The sequence below is a fragment of the Mus caroli genome, unplaced genomic scaffold (genome assembly GCF_978045245.1).
Source record: "Mus caroli unplaced genomic scaffold, Mus_caroli_1 scaffold_10, whole genome shotgun sequence".
NCBI lineage: Eukaryota > Metazoa > Chordata > Mammalia > Rodentia > Muridae > Mus > Mus caroli.
This window is the reverse complement of record NW_028227265.1, coordinates 58,618,355-58,633,197: the sequence shown is the minus strand read 5'-3', so window position 1 is coordinate 58,633,197 and position 14,843 is coordinate 58,618,355. Positions and strand designations below refer to the sequence as shown.

General features: G+C 53.4%; 1 protein-coding gene across 1 annotated transcript; it reads left to right on the top strand.

Annotated features, from left to right (window-relative positions):
- The first annotated feature begins 441 nt into the window (after positions 1-441).
- Positions 442-13,411, top strand: Il12rb1 (interleukin 12 receptor subunit beta 1). The gene is made up of 16 exons (XM_021170575.3): positions 442-541; positions 1,735-1,794; positions 2,459-2,573; positions 2,930-3,129; positions 4,341-4,477; positions 5,166-5,232; positions 5,514-5,639; positions 5,932-6,014; positions 6,303-6,540; positions 7,483-7,650; positions 8,237-8,371; positions 8,688-8,843; positions 9,009-9,143; positions 11,016-11,112; positions 11,376-11,457; positions 12,170-13,411. Exons 1-16 carry the CDS (start codon positions 475-477, stop codon positions 12,503-12,505), a joined length of 2,202 nt encoding a protein of 733 aa, XP_021026234.1. The 5' UTR covers positions 442-474; the 3' UTR covers positions 12,506-13,411.
- The last annotated feature ends 1,432 nt before the right edge of the window (positions 13,412-14,843 follow it).

Sequence of the window (14,843 nt, the reverse complement as noted above, 5' to 3'; positions counted from 1 at the left end):
CAACCTGCAGGTGGGGGTCAGTTTCTAGAGCATCTATCTGCTCAGCATGCAGGAAAGTCTGGGCTCCATCCCCAGTCCCGGTTGGACCAGGAGAGGTGTGATGCACACCTGTCATCTCAGCACTGGGGAGGTGGGGGCAGGAGTTCAAGGCCAGCCTCAGCCACAGAGTAAATTTAAGTTCATCCTGAGCTACAGGAAACCCTGTCCCCACCCTCAAAAAAAAAGAACCCTCCAAAAGATTTCTAGGCTTACTCACTCCAAGGTGGGTTTGTAGTGCAGAGGGGCCCCCACCTCTGGGCTGACTTCCTGGCTTTCGATTTCACTTTGACTGGCCTGGAGACAATGAGTTTTTCTTTCTTTTCTTCTCCCCCTCTTCACTTTCTTTCTCTCTCAGTGTCAGTGTGTTTCTGAGTGTGGACAAGGCGGCTGGGCCCCTTCAGCCCTGCAGAAGTTCCTGGGGCCTCACGGCTCCTCATGGACATGATGGGGCTTCCAGGGACCAGCAAGCACATCACCTTCCTCCTGCTTTGCCAGCTAGGCGGTGAGTCCCCACCAATCCTTGCACCACTCTCCTGGGTAGGGAGGGGTCCCTGGCAGCCTATAGGCTCCATGGCCTGGTGGTTTCTGAGGCCATCTTCCTCTTTGTCCTTGTGGCCTTGGATCTAACTTAAGTCCGGGTTTGAGTTTCCCCTCTCAGAGGAGTCTCACCCATTCCCATCTCCCATCTTCTTAAACAAGAAAAGCTCAAGGGGTGGCAGGCACATGGAAGATTGCATGTTCTGCACACAGCTTGCCATAGACTCTCATACATGGGATATGCACAGGCCGTGCCTATCAGGACAGCGCCTGGACCAGGCTGAGAAGGGCCGGAGCCCCGTGGATCTACCTCAGTCACGGCTGCTGTGTGACTCTGGGCAAATTCTATGCCTCTCTGTGCCTCTACATTCCTCTGTAGGCCAGGGATCTGTAGCTTGTTGGCTCCAGGGATGGCAGTCAGGATTGCCCCAGCAAAAGGGCTGCAGGCCTTTGGAGGATACCATGTGCTACTCATAGCAAGAGGCAAGGGCCCCTCCTACAGAGGGCTACCATCCTAGAACCTGAGGTGGCAGAGAGGGAAGCATGACTTCAGGCTGCAGGGCTGGGGTCACCAGGGGAGGGAAGAAGACCCTCACCTCAGAATCCAAAAGGCCAATTTCGCCGGACAATCTTGACATGCTTCCAGTCAGGCTGGCTTCCTTGCCTGATGTGCCTACACTCTGATGCAGGCTTCTAGGGAGATCCTGGTGCTGGAACACCTCAGTGGAATCCCCACAGGACATCCCCATCCCCCGGGGACTGTTACTGCTCCTGACTACCAGAAGCGTGAACTTGTGGGGCTGTTACCCTCCTCAGCAGCTTGCTTTTCTAGGGCAAATGTGCTGCCCCACCCCCCTTCCTGTGTGTGCCCTTGGCAGTCACAGAGGGACCTATGGGCCACCTGGGGGAGGGATGACGGCTGAGAGAGGACGGACTGATGGACGATGGGTGGGTGGACGGGTTGGGTGAGAATGGGCGTTTGAGTGGGTGGGTGGATTTTTGGGGTGGGTGGGTTGGTAGGGGTGTGGGCGAGGGATGTGTGGGTCTGCAGGCTGCTGTGCTGATAGCAAACAGACACAGACGGACTCGGGGGTGGCCAAGCTGATGTTCTCGCTCCTGTGCTCTCCCAGGCTCACAGGACTCACGCTTGTCTTTCAGCCTTAGGCCCAAGTGACAGCTGCTGCGTTGAGAAGACATTGTTCCCAGAGGGAGCCTCAGGTCCGACACAGGTCTTTCCAGGCTGAGAGCCATACCACACTCTGCCTCATGTTACCCCATGTGTGTCCCTCCTTCCCAGCCCCTGCACAACTGGACCCTGCTGGTCCCTTTCAGGCACTCGTGAACATAGGTCGCCTTGGCCCCTCCTCCTTTGCAGCCTGGCCTCAGGGTTTAAGTGTCTGTTATTTAGATGGGCCAGTGTTTGGGACAATTACCAGCTACATTTTGCACTCAGTCCCTAAGGGGAGTATTTATATTTCTTAACAAATACCACAAAGAACCCCAAGAAACAGGGTCCCCAATCCGCTGTTATCCCAGGCCTTGGAAGACTCGGGGAGTGGGAGTAAGGGGTAGGTGTGGGGCACTAGGGGTTCATAGTCATCTTTAACTAATGAGGTAAAGATAAGCCTGTCTACCCTGAAGGGCAGGGGTGCAGCTCCTGTGCAGGTAGGAAGCCGAGGGCTGCCCGTGGGCAAAGGAAAGTCTTCCTGCTTAGCCTGCTTAGGAGGCTCCCCCCTCCCTCCTGTGCAGGCAGGCGCTGAGGTGGAAGTTAGCCCTGTCCCTGTGAGGTCCAGCAAGGGCAGGATTGGAGGAAGGCATGGGGACACAGGGATGGTGGTACACTGTGGAGCCCTACTTCTCAAACCGCCACAATCTCCCACAGGCTCACCCTTAGGACCCAGGAACTTGAGTTGCTACAGGGTTTCCAAGACAGACTATGAGTGCTCCTGGCAGTATGACGGCCCTGAGGACAATGTTTCGCATGTCCTGTGGTGCTGGTGAGGACCCATTCCCACAACCTCATTTGTTCCCAGAATCACTCAGGCAAAATCTGTGTTAGCTCATGTGGGGCATGATCCCCGCCCATCTCTGAGTGTCAGGTGACATGGTGACAGGGGCTGCATGTCACTGCAAGGGACAGACAGTCTAGTTTCTCTCCCTCCCCCCCCCCCCTTTGAGACATGGTTTCACTATGTAGCCCAGGCTGTCCTCAAAGTCACACTCACAGAGATCCTCCTGCCTCTGACTCCCGAATTCTGGGATTAAACAGCGACTGACTCGCTCTCTAGTCATGACTTTATTCTCAAACTGACCTTTATGATTTTCCTCCCGCCCCTGCCCCTCCCCCCTGCAGCTTTGTCCCTCCGAACCGTACCCACACCGGCGTTAGCCAGGAGTGCTGCCGCACCTTCTCTTCAGGCCCAGTCCGCACTGTGCAGTTCTGGGAACAGGATGGTATCCCGGTGCTGTCCAAGGTCAACTTCTGGGTGGAGTCTCGGCTTGGGAACCAAACTTTGAAGTCCCAGGAGATATCCCAGTACCTGTACAACTGGAGTGAGTTGACCGTTTTACCTGTCCCTCTGTCATTGCAGATGCCCCCAGACCCGGGCCTGAGAACATTCCAGGTCCAGGGTGAGTGTTGCACATTGCTGTGCGACAAAGCAGACCTGTCACACAGGACCCCTCTGTCAGTAGGCTCATTTAGGTTTCTTCTGGCTTCAGCCTCATCCTCTGGGGAGCTGTGTTTTCATGACTCAGCGCATCTTTACAGAGCACTGTCCTTAGTGTGCGTGAGGATGTGGATTGTGGGAAGATTCAGGAACGGATGTGGGCAGGCTAGTGAGTGGGGGGTGCCCACCCTTCCACCGAGGCAGGAAATTAACCACGGCAGAGAAAAGTTCACTTCTCAGTGGGAAACACTTAAGCAAAACAGTTGCTTTACAAGAATGGATCCTGCTGAAGACGAGACTCGGGATTTTTTCAAACTCTACCCAGAGCCACGGCCCCAGCCCCCTGACTGGGGATTCTGGGCAAGGGCTCTGCTTTGAGCCACGCCCACAGCATTTTGTTCTTTAACAAAATTTATTTATTTATTTATTTTTAAAGATTTATTTATTTTATTTATATGAGTACAACTGTAGATGTCTTCAGAGGGCTTTGGATCCCATTACAGATGGTTGTGAGCCGCCATGTGGTTGCTGGGGATTTGAACTCAGGACCTCTGGAAGAGCCGTCAGTGCTCTTAACCGCTGAGCCATCTCTCCAGCCCAGGTTTATTTATTTTTATTTTATGGGTATGTATGTTTTGCCTGTGTGTCATTAAAAATATGTCTGGTGCCCAGGGAGGCGGCCGTGTGGTTGGTGAGAACTGAAGCCGGGTCCTCTGACCCATGCTCCTAACCCCTGAGCATCTCTCAGCCCCTTGATATAGTCTTTTTTTTTTTTTTTAAATCATTGGATTGGGGATATGAGTCAGCAGGTAGCCATGAGCCTACCATACAGGGAGCCCTAAGGTTTCATCCCTGGCAGAGCATAAGTCACTGTGGGGGAGCATGCCTGGCACGCCCCCTCTTGGGAGGTAGGAGGATCAGGAATTTACTAAAGACCCTGTCTGAAGAAACAAACACAGATGCTGAGACAAATGCCCTGTCCCTAACCCTTGGTACAGAGTGCCTGCCTTAGTCAGGGCAGCCCATAGGTGGAGCTGGGCGGACTTCCTGGACATTTGTCAAGTCACAGGGATGTGTGTTCACCCTCCCCAACAGCCAAGACCACCCCTCCCCTGGGACACATCAAAGTGTCACAATCACACGGGCAGTTGCGAATGGACTGGAATGTGTCTGAAGAGGCCGGTGCTGAGGTACAGTTCAGGCGCCGGATGCCCACGACGAATTGGACCTTGGTGAGTTCTTTTACAGGTCAAAGGTCACCATAGCACCATCAATAACTCTCAGTTGGCGTCTTCATCCTCAGAGTTTTCCTTTCTGTTCTGCTGCTTGCTCTGAAATCCTGTTGATGGTGACTGTGTGCGTGCGTGCGCGCGCGCGCACACACACACACACACACACACACACTCACACTGTGGTTCCCCATTACCTTCTCTGGGTGTCTCGTCAGCGTCTTGCTTCTTTGACAAGCTCTGGGCTACCTTTCTCTCCTGGGTCCATGTGGTCCAGGCTCTGGGCTTCTATACTCCGTCTGTGTGAGGGCTAGCCCAATCACCCCCTCCGTCCCTCTGTCTATGTGAGCGCCACCTCTTAGATCCATTCACAGTCACTCCTCAGCCACTGGAGTCTCATGGTTTTCCCCGGTTCTATGATCCTCAGTTTTCCTCTCAAATAAACAGGCAATGAGTCAGAGGAGCCTGACCTGGCAGCACCCACTTTGGGAGTTGCAGGAAGGAGGCTCTGGGAGGCGGTGAGGAGGGAGGGAGGCTCTAGGGGGCAGTGAGGAGGGAGGGGGGCTCTCAGGTTCCAGGACTCAGTTGCACAGAGACTCAGGTCGGAAAAGCAAAGTGGAAACATCCCACCTGCTTCTTCCTGAGCCACAAAGTGCAGCTCAGCCACACACCCAACGTCTTTCTCTTTTAGGGTGACTGCGGACCTCAGGTAAACTCTGGCTCAGGTGTGCTTGGTGACATTCGTGGGAGCAGGTCTGGTAAGTGTTAATGAAGTCCCCTGTTCTATGCACAGCCCGTGGCCCTGCCCTGTTGGCCAGTGTGGGTTATTCCTATTCTGCTAGGGGCCGAGTGATATGTACGACAGCCAAGGTCACAGTCAAGGGTGGGCACAGAGCTCCAGCCCAGCAAAGTAACAGAAGCAGGCAAAGGAGAACCAAGGGGCAGGCAGAGTTCACAAAGGACTGGTTGGGTGACCTGGACCTACTTCTGGGCAGCCCCAGCACACTGACACCATGATCCCTGTTGTACTTCTTCCCAGAGTCCTGCCTCTGCCCTTCTGAGAACATGGCCCAGGAGATCCAGATACGGAGGAGGAGGCAGCTCTCCTCAGGAGCCCCTGGAGGTCCCTGGAGTGATTGGAGCGTGCCTGTGTGTGTTCCACCTGGTGAGGGGACCTGGATTACGAGTTCTGGGAAGAGTTAACAAAGTCACATGTGGTGGTGCATGCCAATCACCGAACACTGAAAAAGCTGGGGCAGGAGGATTCTGTTTTTGAGGTCAGCTTGGGCTCCATCTCCAGACCCTGTCTCAAAAGAAAATAATAAAAGATATGGCAGCAAATTTCAGACATCAAGCTGATGGCTGGGGGGGGTTAGACATCAGGTTTCAGGGCTGGGAGGGACTGGTCTCAGCCTCTCAGTCCTTCAGGTCTGGGACCAGCTCTGCTCTCCTTACAGAAGTCCTTCCCCAGGCCAAGATTAAGTTCTTGGTGGAGCCCCTGAACCAAGGTGGAAGGAGGCGTCTGACCATGCAGGGACAGGTGACTGTGCTAGCCTGGGGTGGGGGTGGCAGAGGTAGCAGGGGAGGTAGCGGTGGCAGGCTATGGGATTACCTTTGAAAGGTGGCTGGGCATGGTGGCCCACACCTGTCATCCAGCACGGGTAGACAAAGAAGATGAGGAGTTTAAGGTGATCGTTGGCCAGCCTGGGCTACATGAGACCCTGTCTCTGCTGCTAATGGGGAACTAGGGCACGTGTGTGAGCAGGAAGGGCGGTGTCCCTGCAGTAGAGGGCTGTCCTGGATCCCCATTCCCATCTCCTCTCTGCAGTTACCACGGCTGACTGTCCCGGAAGGCTGCCGAGGCAGGCCTGGTGCGCAGGTGAAGAAGCACTTGGTGCTGGTGCGCATGCTGTCCTGCAGGTGCCAGGCTCAGACCTCGAAGACCGTGCCCCTGGGCAAGAAGCTGAACCTCTCCGGGGCCGCCTATGACCTGAATGTGCTCGCCAAAACTCGTTTCGGTCGCAGCACCATCCAGAAGTGGCCCCTTCCTGCCCAAGAGCTCACAGGTGTCTGGGTCGCTGGGACGGGAGCACGAGGGAGGCTGGTTCTGCGCTGAGCATGCGCTAAACCTGGGCATTCCTCCATTAAGTCATGGTCGCATCAAAAATGCAGTTTCCAAGATGTGCAATGTATGATGCAGGACTTTAAAACCTTCGAAAGACATGGGTGGGGGCACTCAAGGGGCTGAGACAGGATGATTTCAAATTCCAGGCCTCACATAGACACCTTGTCTGAAAACTACAACAGAAGACCTTTGTTGCCTCCTAGTTCTTGGCCTCACATTAAACCTTTTGCCCATACACCTGTTACCTGATCCTGTCACCAGTGTCCAGACACAGGCGCTTGACAGGCTGGTACAGTCACAGGCTCCAGCTTGGTTGATTCAAGGCTTTGCTGGGCAGACTCAAGCTGGTGGTTCTCCCTCTCTGTGCCTCTGGTTGTTTGTGCAAAATAGGGCAACTGGCCAGGCCTAGTGAGTCATGCCCTTAATCCCAGCACTCAGGAGGCAGAACCAGAAGGCTCTCTGTGGTTTTAAGGCTAGCTCAGTCTTGAAAAAGAAAGAATAGGGCTGGAGAGATGGCTCAGTGGTTAAGAGCACCGACTGCTCTTCCGAAGGTCCTGAGTTCAAATCCCAGCAACCACATGGTGGTTCACAACCATCCGTAATAAGATCTGACACCCTCTTCTGGTGCATCTGAAGACAGCTACAATGTACTTAGATATAATAATAAATAAACCTTAATTAAAAAAAAGAAAGACAGGAAGGAAGAAGGAAAGAAAAAGAAAGAATAACAAAAGGCCAGAGTCCCCAGTGTAGCCTGTAAGGTGTTCACTGTCGGTCAGCCTGACATACAGTTGGTGCTCAATAAATGCTGAGACTGTGTCTGTGATTATCACTGACATGCTGGTGAGCCCTTGTCCTCCTGTGACACTTGGTCTCCTTCTAGAGACAAGAACCCTGAATGTCAGCGTGGGAGGCAACATGACATCCATGCAGTGGGCAGCCCAGGCTCCCAGCACCACCTACTGCCTTGAGTGGCAGCCATGGGGCCAGCACAGGAACCACACGCACTGTACCCTGATTGCACCAGAAGAAGAGGACTCTGCCAAGATGGGTAATACATGGTGGGCTCCAACCCTCAGGGTCTGTGCAGACAGGGTGTTTGAAGCCCAGAGCGTCATCTTCACTTACTCAGAGTCACACAGAATCGGGCAGGCCTGGGCAGAAGCGGAACGCTGTGGCCTGCATCTGCAACCTTTGCTGGGTTCCCATGTCCTGCCCTGGGCAGGTCACACTGTGGCAGATAATGAGTCTCACATATTATGATGATTTAAACATTCCCGCACCACGGAAGGTGGCAGTTCACAGTTGCTGTTGGCAAGTTAATGAGGCTTAGAGAAAGCCAGGCAGCAGGACGGTGACTGCAGTGTCTTGTTTTAAGATGTCCTGCTCTGGGTTTGGGCTGGAGTCCTGGTGGACACACTTTTGGGGTTTTCAAAGAACCGCAGCTGAGGCTGTGGAGCTCAACATAGACTCCTCCGCATGCTGTAAAGACTAGGTAGTTGGATGAGCGATCCAGGGGAAGAGGTAGAAAGGCTTTGAAGCACGAGTAGAAGTTTTCTAGGCAGTCCCAGAAGGCAACACAGCCAGCAAACAGTTACGGGACAGTCCATCAGTGGCCGCTGCGCTGGTCTTTCTAGTGACGCACAGCTGGAGCTCTAAGCCTACCCTGGAGCAGGAGGAATGTTACCACATCACAGTGTTCGCCTCCAAGAACCCCAAGAATCCCATGCTGTGGGCCACAGTCCTGTCCAGTTACTACTTTGGGGGTAACGGTGAGTCGATCGATCCCTTGATGACCCTTGGTGTCCCTTGGTCACCTTGGAGTGGCTGTGGATGGAACCAAGGATGTGAGCTGGTCAGATGCTATCTCTATTAATGGCCCCACGCCGGTAGGTGTGGCCAAGGCTATTCGTAGAGCCTTAAGTTTGTGGAGTTAGGATACTGGGCGGATCCAGGGCTGTGGGTGGGGCCGGCAGCCACCGTGGTAGGCATGGCCACCGTGGAGGAAGGTGTGGTCTGTGTGGGCGGGGTCGCGGCGGGCAGGGCCTTCCCTTCCTCTGCCCCATTGCTGACTGAGGCGTTGCACAGCCTCGAGAGCCGGTACTCCACGACACGTGTCGGTGAGGAACCAAACCGGGAACTCGGTGTCCGTGGAGTGGACGGCGTCACAGCTGAGCACCTGCCCGGGGGTCCTGACGCAATACGTCGTGCGCTGCGAGGCTGAAGACGGAGCGTGGGAGTCAGGTGCTGTGGGTATGGGGGTGGAAGAGCGTGCAGTGTGAGCCCCGCTGCTGTGTCCTGATACGGTGACCCCTCAGCGAGTGTGGACCCCACAGGGCTGCTCTGAGTGTCAGGCTCGTACCACAGGTCATAAAGGGATCCCTAACCCACTGCTGCCTTCCCCAGCAGAGTGGCTCGTGCCACCCACTAAAACCCAAGTTACACTTGACGGACTGCGCAGCCGAGTGATGTACAAGGTTCAGGTGCGAGCCGACACTGCGAGGCTCCCGGGTGCCTGGAGTCATCCCCAGCGCTTTAGCTTTGGTGAGTGGAGAGACATCAAGGATAGCTGACTGCTCTTCCCCTAATGATCCCACAGTGCCAAGGACCAGCCTCGGTTTGAAAAGGGGGTCCTGAGAAAGGGGTGTTTGGGAGTGGTGAAAGAACAACTTGAAGTCAGTTGTGGGGTACAAGATGAGAGCTCTGTGTTCTGCCGAGTAGGCTGTCCAGCTAGGTCTCTGCTTGAGACAGCTCTTCGCTAGAAAGAATTCTAAAAGCTCGGTGCATAGTTCATAGGCTTTCTGACCAAAGTCAGAAACAAATCTTGGATTTTCCAATCAAGTCAGAAATCCTGTTTAAAAAAATCCTAAAAGTAAATATTGAGTTTTCCGATCAAAATCTGAAAGCCAGAAATTTTTCTAAATAGCAGTGTTAGCTCTCCAGGTTCCCTCTCTGAGTTGAGTGTTCTGTCTCCCAGGCCAAAGCTCAGTCTTTTATTTCATATCAATCCATTTGTCCACCTTCTCCCCTACCCCCCATCATTTTACAAATCACCATTCCCTGACTCTAGCCCGTAATTCTTAGCAAAAGGCAGCAAGTACATTCTTTTTTCTTTTTCCTTTTTTAAAAAAGTCTTTGTTTTGTTTTTAAAGATTCATTTATCTTATTCATTTGAGTACACTGTAGCTGTCTTCATAGACACCAGAAGAGTACACCAGATCCCATTACAGATGGTTGTGAGCCACCATGTCATTGCTGGGAATTGAACTTAGAACCTCTGGAAGAGCAGTCAGTGCTCTAAACCATCTCTCTGGTTCCTTTGGTTTTTTTTTTTTTCTTAACATTGCAAATGAATTCAGAGATCTACCTGCCTTTGTAAGCACAGAGACTAAGTTTAGCTGGGTGGGATCCCGTCCTGAGATTACCATTTCTTAAATCTCTTTATCTTGTTCCTCAGTATCTTTCTGACAAGCTGGCTCAGAGTTTAGCTGTTCCTGTTCTTCTAGATCTGTGAAGGCCCTGACTTATACTGCATCCTTATATTTTGCAAATTGAGAAATTATGTCTTGAACTCATGTTTTTTTTTTAAAGATTTATTTATTTATTATATGTAAGTACACTGTAGCTGTCTTCAGACACTCCAGAAGAGGGAGTCAGATCTCGTTACAGATGGTTGTGAACCACCATGTGGTTGCTGGGATTTGAACTCCGGACCTTCGGAAGAGCAGTCGGGTGCTCTTACCCACTGAGCCATCTCACCAGCCCGAACTCATGTTTTCAGAGTTCTTTCCCACAGCCTTAAGGGCTGTCCTGAAGGTCTCAGCATTTACCATTTTGCTGAGACATTAGGCACAGCCTCGCCTCATGGACTCATGTTGTTTCTAATTATCATTGAGTCATTAATCTTGGCAGGGAGAATATTTCCCAAAGGAGGAACATTTTATACACACACACACACACACACACACACACACACACGCCTCATGTCCAGCAACTGTCAGCACTCCTGCAGGCCAACACCCTCCTGACTCTGTGTCAAGAGCAGGAACTGTGTCCCACCTCCCTTCCATAACCATGCAGGACCCGGCACCACAGCACCCCACTGGCCAACTTTTCCTTTGTGGTTTTCCATGGCCTCTGGAAAAAGCACTGGTCAGAATTCCTTTTCTCTGGCCTACCTCAACTACCTGCAGTATTTGATTCCTCTCCATTTGTCAAACTCCTATTTATCCTTCAAACCCCAGCTGTAAAGTTCTCTCCTGTAGGAAGCAATCCCTACTTGTCTCTGATCCACAGTGACCACCCCTCTGCTCTCTTTTGTCTCCTTGGGTTGCTGTATGTGGGTCAAGCTGCGTCTTCCCCAGTCAGGGTAGGAACAGGGCACACATCCTTCAACCCAAATTGTCCCGCCCCCAGAGGTGCAGATTTCCCGTTTATCCATCATTTTCGCGTCTCTGGGAAGCTTCGCCAGCGTCCTCCTCGTGGGCAGCCTCGGATACATTGGCTTAAACAGGTGACTCTTGCCTTACCCCTCCTGCCTTGTCTGCTAGAGCAGTATTGAGGACACTCACGACCCCAAAGTATAGATCTGTCCTGGTCTAGAAGAGAAAACCAAGGCACAGAGGGCCTGGAACCGAATGTGCGTTGTGGGCAGAGATGTTGCTGATCTTGAGTGTGCGGGACTCTCATCTGGTCCACATCATACCCTTCATAACACAGCGGGGACAAGGAAGCCTCAGGAACACCCTCTCTGATCTGTCACCTTTTACTCCTCAGGGCCGCCTGGCACTTGTGCCCACCCCTGCCTACACCCTGTGGCAGCACTGCCGTGGAGTTCCCTGGCAGCCAGGGCAAGCAGGTAGATGTTCCTTCGCAGCTTCCCTCTGCTGTTAGGTAATGTACTGCGGGTAGTGGGTGTGCTCCAGCACAGCTTGCCCAAACTGAAGGGCGACAGGAGGATCCAATAGGCAGGAGAATTTTGGATGTCATCTAAGAATCAGAATTTAACGTGGCTTCAACTAAAGGGGAATGTGAAAAACAAACTCAAGGCTGCGGGCTTCAGGCATGGCTGGATCCAGGGGACGGTTTCTGTGCTGTAGCTATCCTTGGGGGCCTCACCCTGGCTGTTTCAGTGGACGACTTGGAAGAGGGTCTCCAGAGAATGAATGTGCTCCTCTAGGCACTGGCGGGGGGGGGGGGATTTTAGGGGTTTTCAGCTATACTGTATCCTGGCCCCGCCCACCAAACCTTGGTTCCACCCAATGACATGACTCTTCCCATTGTTTTGGCTCCTCCCAAGTCATGGAGCAATTGCATAGCTCTGCCCACAGCCTAGCTCTGCCCTCATCCCTTTACTCAGTCCTGGTCCCGCCCACGTCTGCTCCATCACTCAATTTCTGATCCTGCCCCTTTCCCCTTCACTCAGTTTTGGCTCCGTCCACACATCCTGCCTCCACTTTGTCCTGCTGCTCGCTCCATCCCCACCCCAACACTCCTTAATTAGTCCTGGCCCCGCCCCGCACTTTACTCAGCCCCTCTCATTCACTGGCTCTGTCCCCCCTCTTTTTTAGGCTTGGCAGTGGTGCAACCCTGAGGACTTCCCGGAGGTGTTGTACCCGCGAGATGCGCTGGTGGTCGAGATGCCCGGAGACAGAGGCGACGGAACACAGTCGCCCCAGCCCGCCCCTGAGTGCGCCCTGGACACAAGGCGGCCCTTGGAGACTCAGAGGCAGGTGCAGGCACTGTCAGAGGCCAGGCACCTGGGCCTGGCTAGGGAGGACCTGGCCCACTTGACACTCCCGCTGCTCCTGGGAGGTGTGACCCAGGGAGCCTCTGTACTTGACGATCTTTGGAGGACCCATAAGACTGCGGAGCCAGGACTGCCCACTTTGGGGCAAGAGGCCTGACTGTTGCATCTCCAGCCTGCTCCCTCCTCAGGAGCCCCTGAACTGCAACAGCTGGTCATAATGGCTGTCCTATTTTATGGATGTGATTCTTGAGGCCCAGAGAAAGTGTCTGTCTTGCCTGAGGTCACACAGCGTTCGCAGGACGCAGACCCAGGCCTTTCTCCCCGTGCTGTAGCACCCTTCTCTTCTGCCACCCACTCCCTCCAGTGCCTATAGCCACACCGCCTGTGAGGGGAACACGAAACCTCCAAGAAGGGGAAAGTGCTTCATGCAGCCTCGCTTGGTATCCTCAGGGCAAGGCTGGACGCTATCACTGGTCTGTTTATTTTTTTGGGGGGGGTCCTTCCAGTCTGAGGGGACATGGTCAGTCATAGACTCAGTTTGCCTCCAGCGTCCTTGGCTGGGGTCCAATCCCAGGAGTACCAGACAGAATGACTCTAGAGCGTCATAAATTAGGTTACCTAAAAAGCAGGGCCTAGACATTCACAGGAAGTTTATACGTCTGAACTCAGTTTCCCTATTAGAGTATTGGACACTTAATAAATGGGCCTTCCCAGAGACTGAGAAACTAAATCTGGCCGTCGTGGTGCACGTCTGTCATCCCAATACCCAGGAGGCAGCTGCAGAAAGATGAGCTTGGACTACATGAGACCCTGTCTGGAGGACAGTGTGGACAGTCACTCAGAATTCCGAGATAAGACCTGGGTAGGCGAGAAGCCCAGCTCCCTTCCCATGTGCCCGCCCACCCGTCAAGAGGACCCTGGGTCCCCTCTTTTCTGGCGCTGCAGCCACGGTAAACGCGCGTCCGTAATGTCTCACTTTGGCCGCTAGGAGGCAGCAGCGACGCGTGTCGCCTCCGCCCGCCTTGTACATGGGGCTCAAATTGGACTTTTCCAGTTTGAACCACCCAAGGTTTGAGAACCCTTTTATAACAAGAGTATGCGAAGCTAGTAGGGCGAGGCCTCCCAGACCTGGAACCTGTGTTATCATAGAAGCTTCTAGCTGGCGAAGGAGCCGTGGTCTCCGGGTCCAGCCACACAGTGGTTACACAGACATTTCGGTTATGGTAGCCCGTTTCCAGTGCTGGGGTATGTTGGGACCCCGGGAGGTTGAAGCAGAGGACGCTTCTACGCTTGGGAGAATTTGCCAACACACCTAGAGTCTGCCTGGACTCGAGTGGAGAAGGCGAGACCAGACCTGGGGGTGGAGAGTCAGTCACCTGCATCCAGCCACGTGTGGTGGACAAACTTTCCTCCACCTTCTCTTTTCATGGAGTATATTTTGTGTCCAACAGGCTCCATCTGGTTTCTGACCAAAGGAAAGACGGGTGGGTGGCGGACAGAGTGACAGCCTAGAATCCCCATTAAGGAGGTGGGGGCGTGGCTCAGAGTCAGAGAAGCTGCCTAGAATTTCCAAAGGGGGCAGGGGGCGTGGCTCGGGAAGCAGAGTGACAATTTAGGATTCCCATGTCCTGGCTCCAGGATGGGATGATCAACATAATGCTAACCGCCTTGGGTCTGACCATCACCAGTGCAAAACACAGTCCTTACTGTGTTCCAGACATCCTGCGTGCTCAGCCCGCGTGGCATGGGATGTCTCACAGGCTGCTGCAGGCAAACACGGATCCAGCCATCATCACACCCACACTTTTTTTTGAGACAGGGTTTCTCTGTGTAGCCCTGGCTGTCCTGGAACTCACTCTGTAGACCAGGCTGGCCTCGAACTCAGAAACCCACCTGCCTCTGCCTCCCAAGTGCTGGGATTAAAGGCATGAGCCACCACGCCTTTTTGTTCTTAAGACTCCATTCTAAGTTAACTTGCCCTTAGAGAGGCATGGCCCCCTCCCTTGAGGTCTGAGAAAAATCACAAAATGTCCTTGGCAGTTACAAAATATACACAGCAGCCGCAGCTGACTGGTAACAACAAAGAGGGCTAAGAAAACGTAAGTCATTCCCAGGTCCAGGTGCTCCTTCTTGTTGTATGCTCGCTCTGTAAGCTCTGCTTCAGTTACCTGGCAACAACCAGGTAGGTCTGATTCACTATTAAATGGGCTGCTTGCCCCTCCTCTCTTGCTCTCTTGCTCACCCTCTCTCCCCATTCCATTCCCCCACTCTCTCCACATGCTCATGGCTGGCTTCTTCTCTACTCTCTCCCATTCTCTGCCTTTCTCTGCCTCTACTACCCTCTTAACTCTCCTCCCCATACCCTGAATAAGCTCTGTTCTATACTCTACCTTTTTGTGGCTGGTCCTTAAGGGGGAAGGGAGGCCTTGGCATGGGCCGTCTGAGACTTCCCCTTCTCCCATACCTGACTACACCCCCATAGAGGACACCCCCCT

What these genes read in the sequence shown, in the direction of transcription:
- Il12rb1 (XM_021170575.3), top strand. Translation starts at nt 475, where the DNA reads ATGGACATGATGGGGCTTCCAGGGACCAGCAAGCACATCACCTTCCTC. An exon ending in TCGCATGTCCTGTGGTGCTG is followed by an intron (nt 2,574 to 2,929) that starts GTGAGGACCCAT and finishes TCCCCCCTGCAG; the next exon opens with CTTTGTCCCTCCGAACCGTA. An exon ending in TTACTACTTTGGGGGTAACG is followed by an intron (nt 8,372 to 8,687) that starts GTGAGTCGATCG and finishes GGCGTTGCACAG; the next exon opens with CCTCGAGAGCCGGTACTCCA.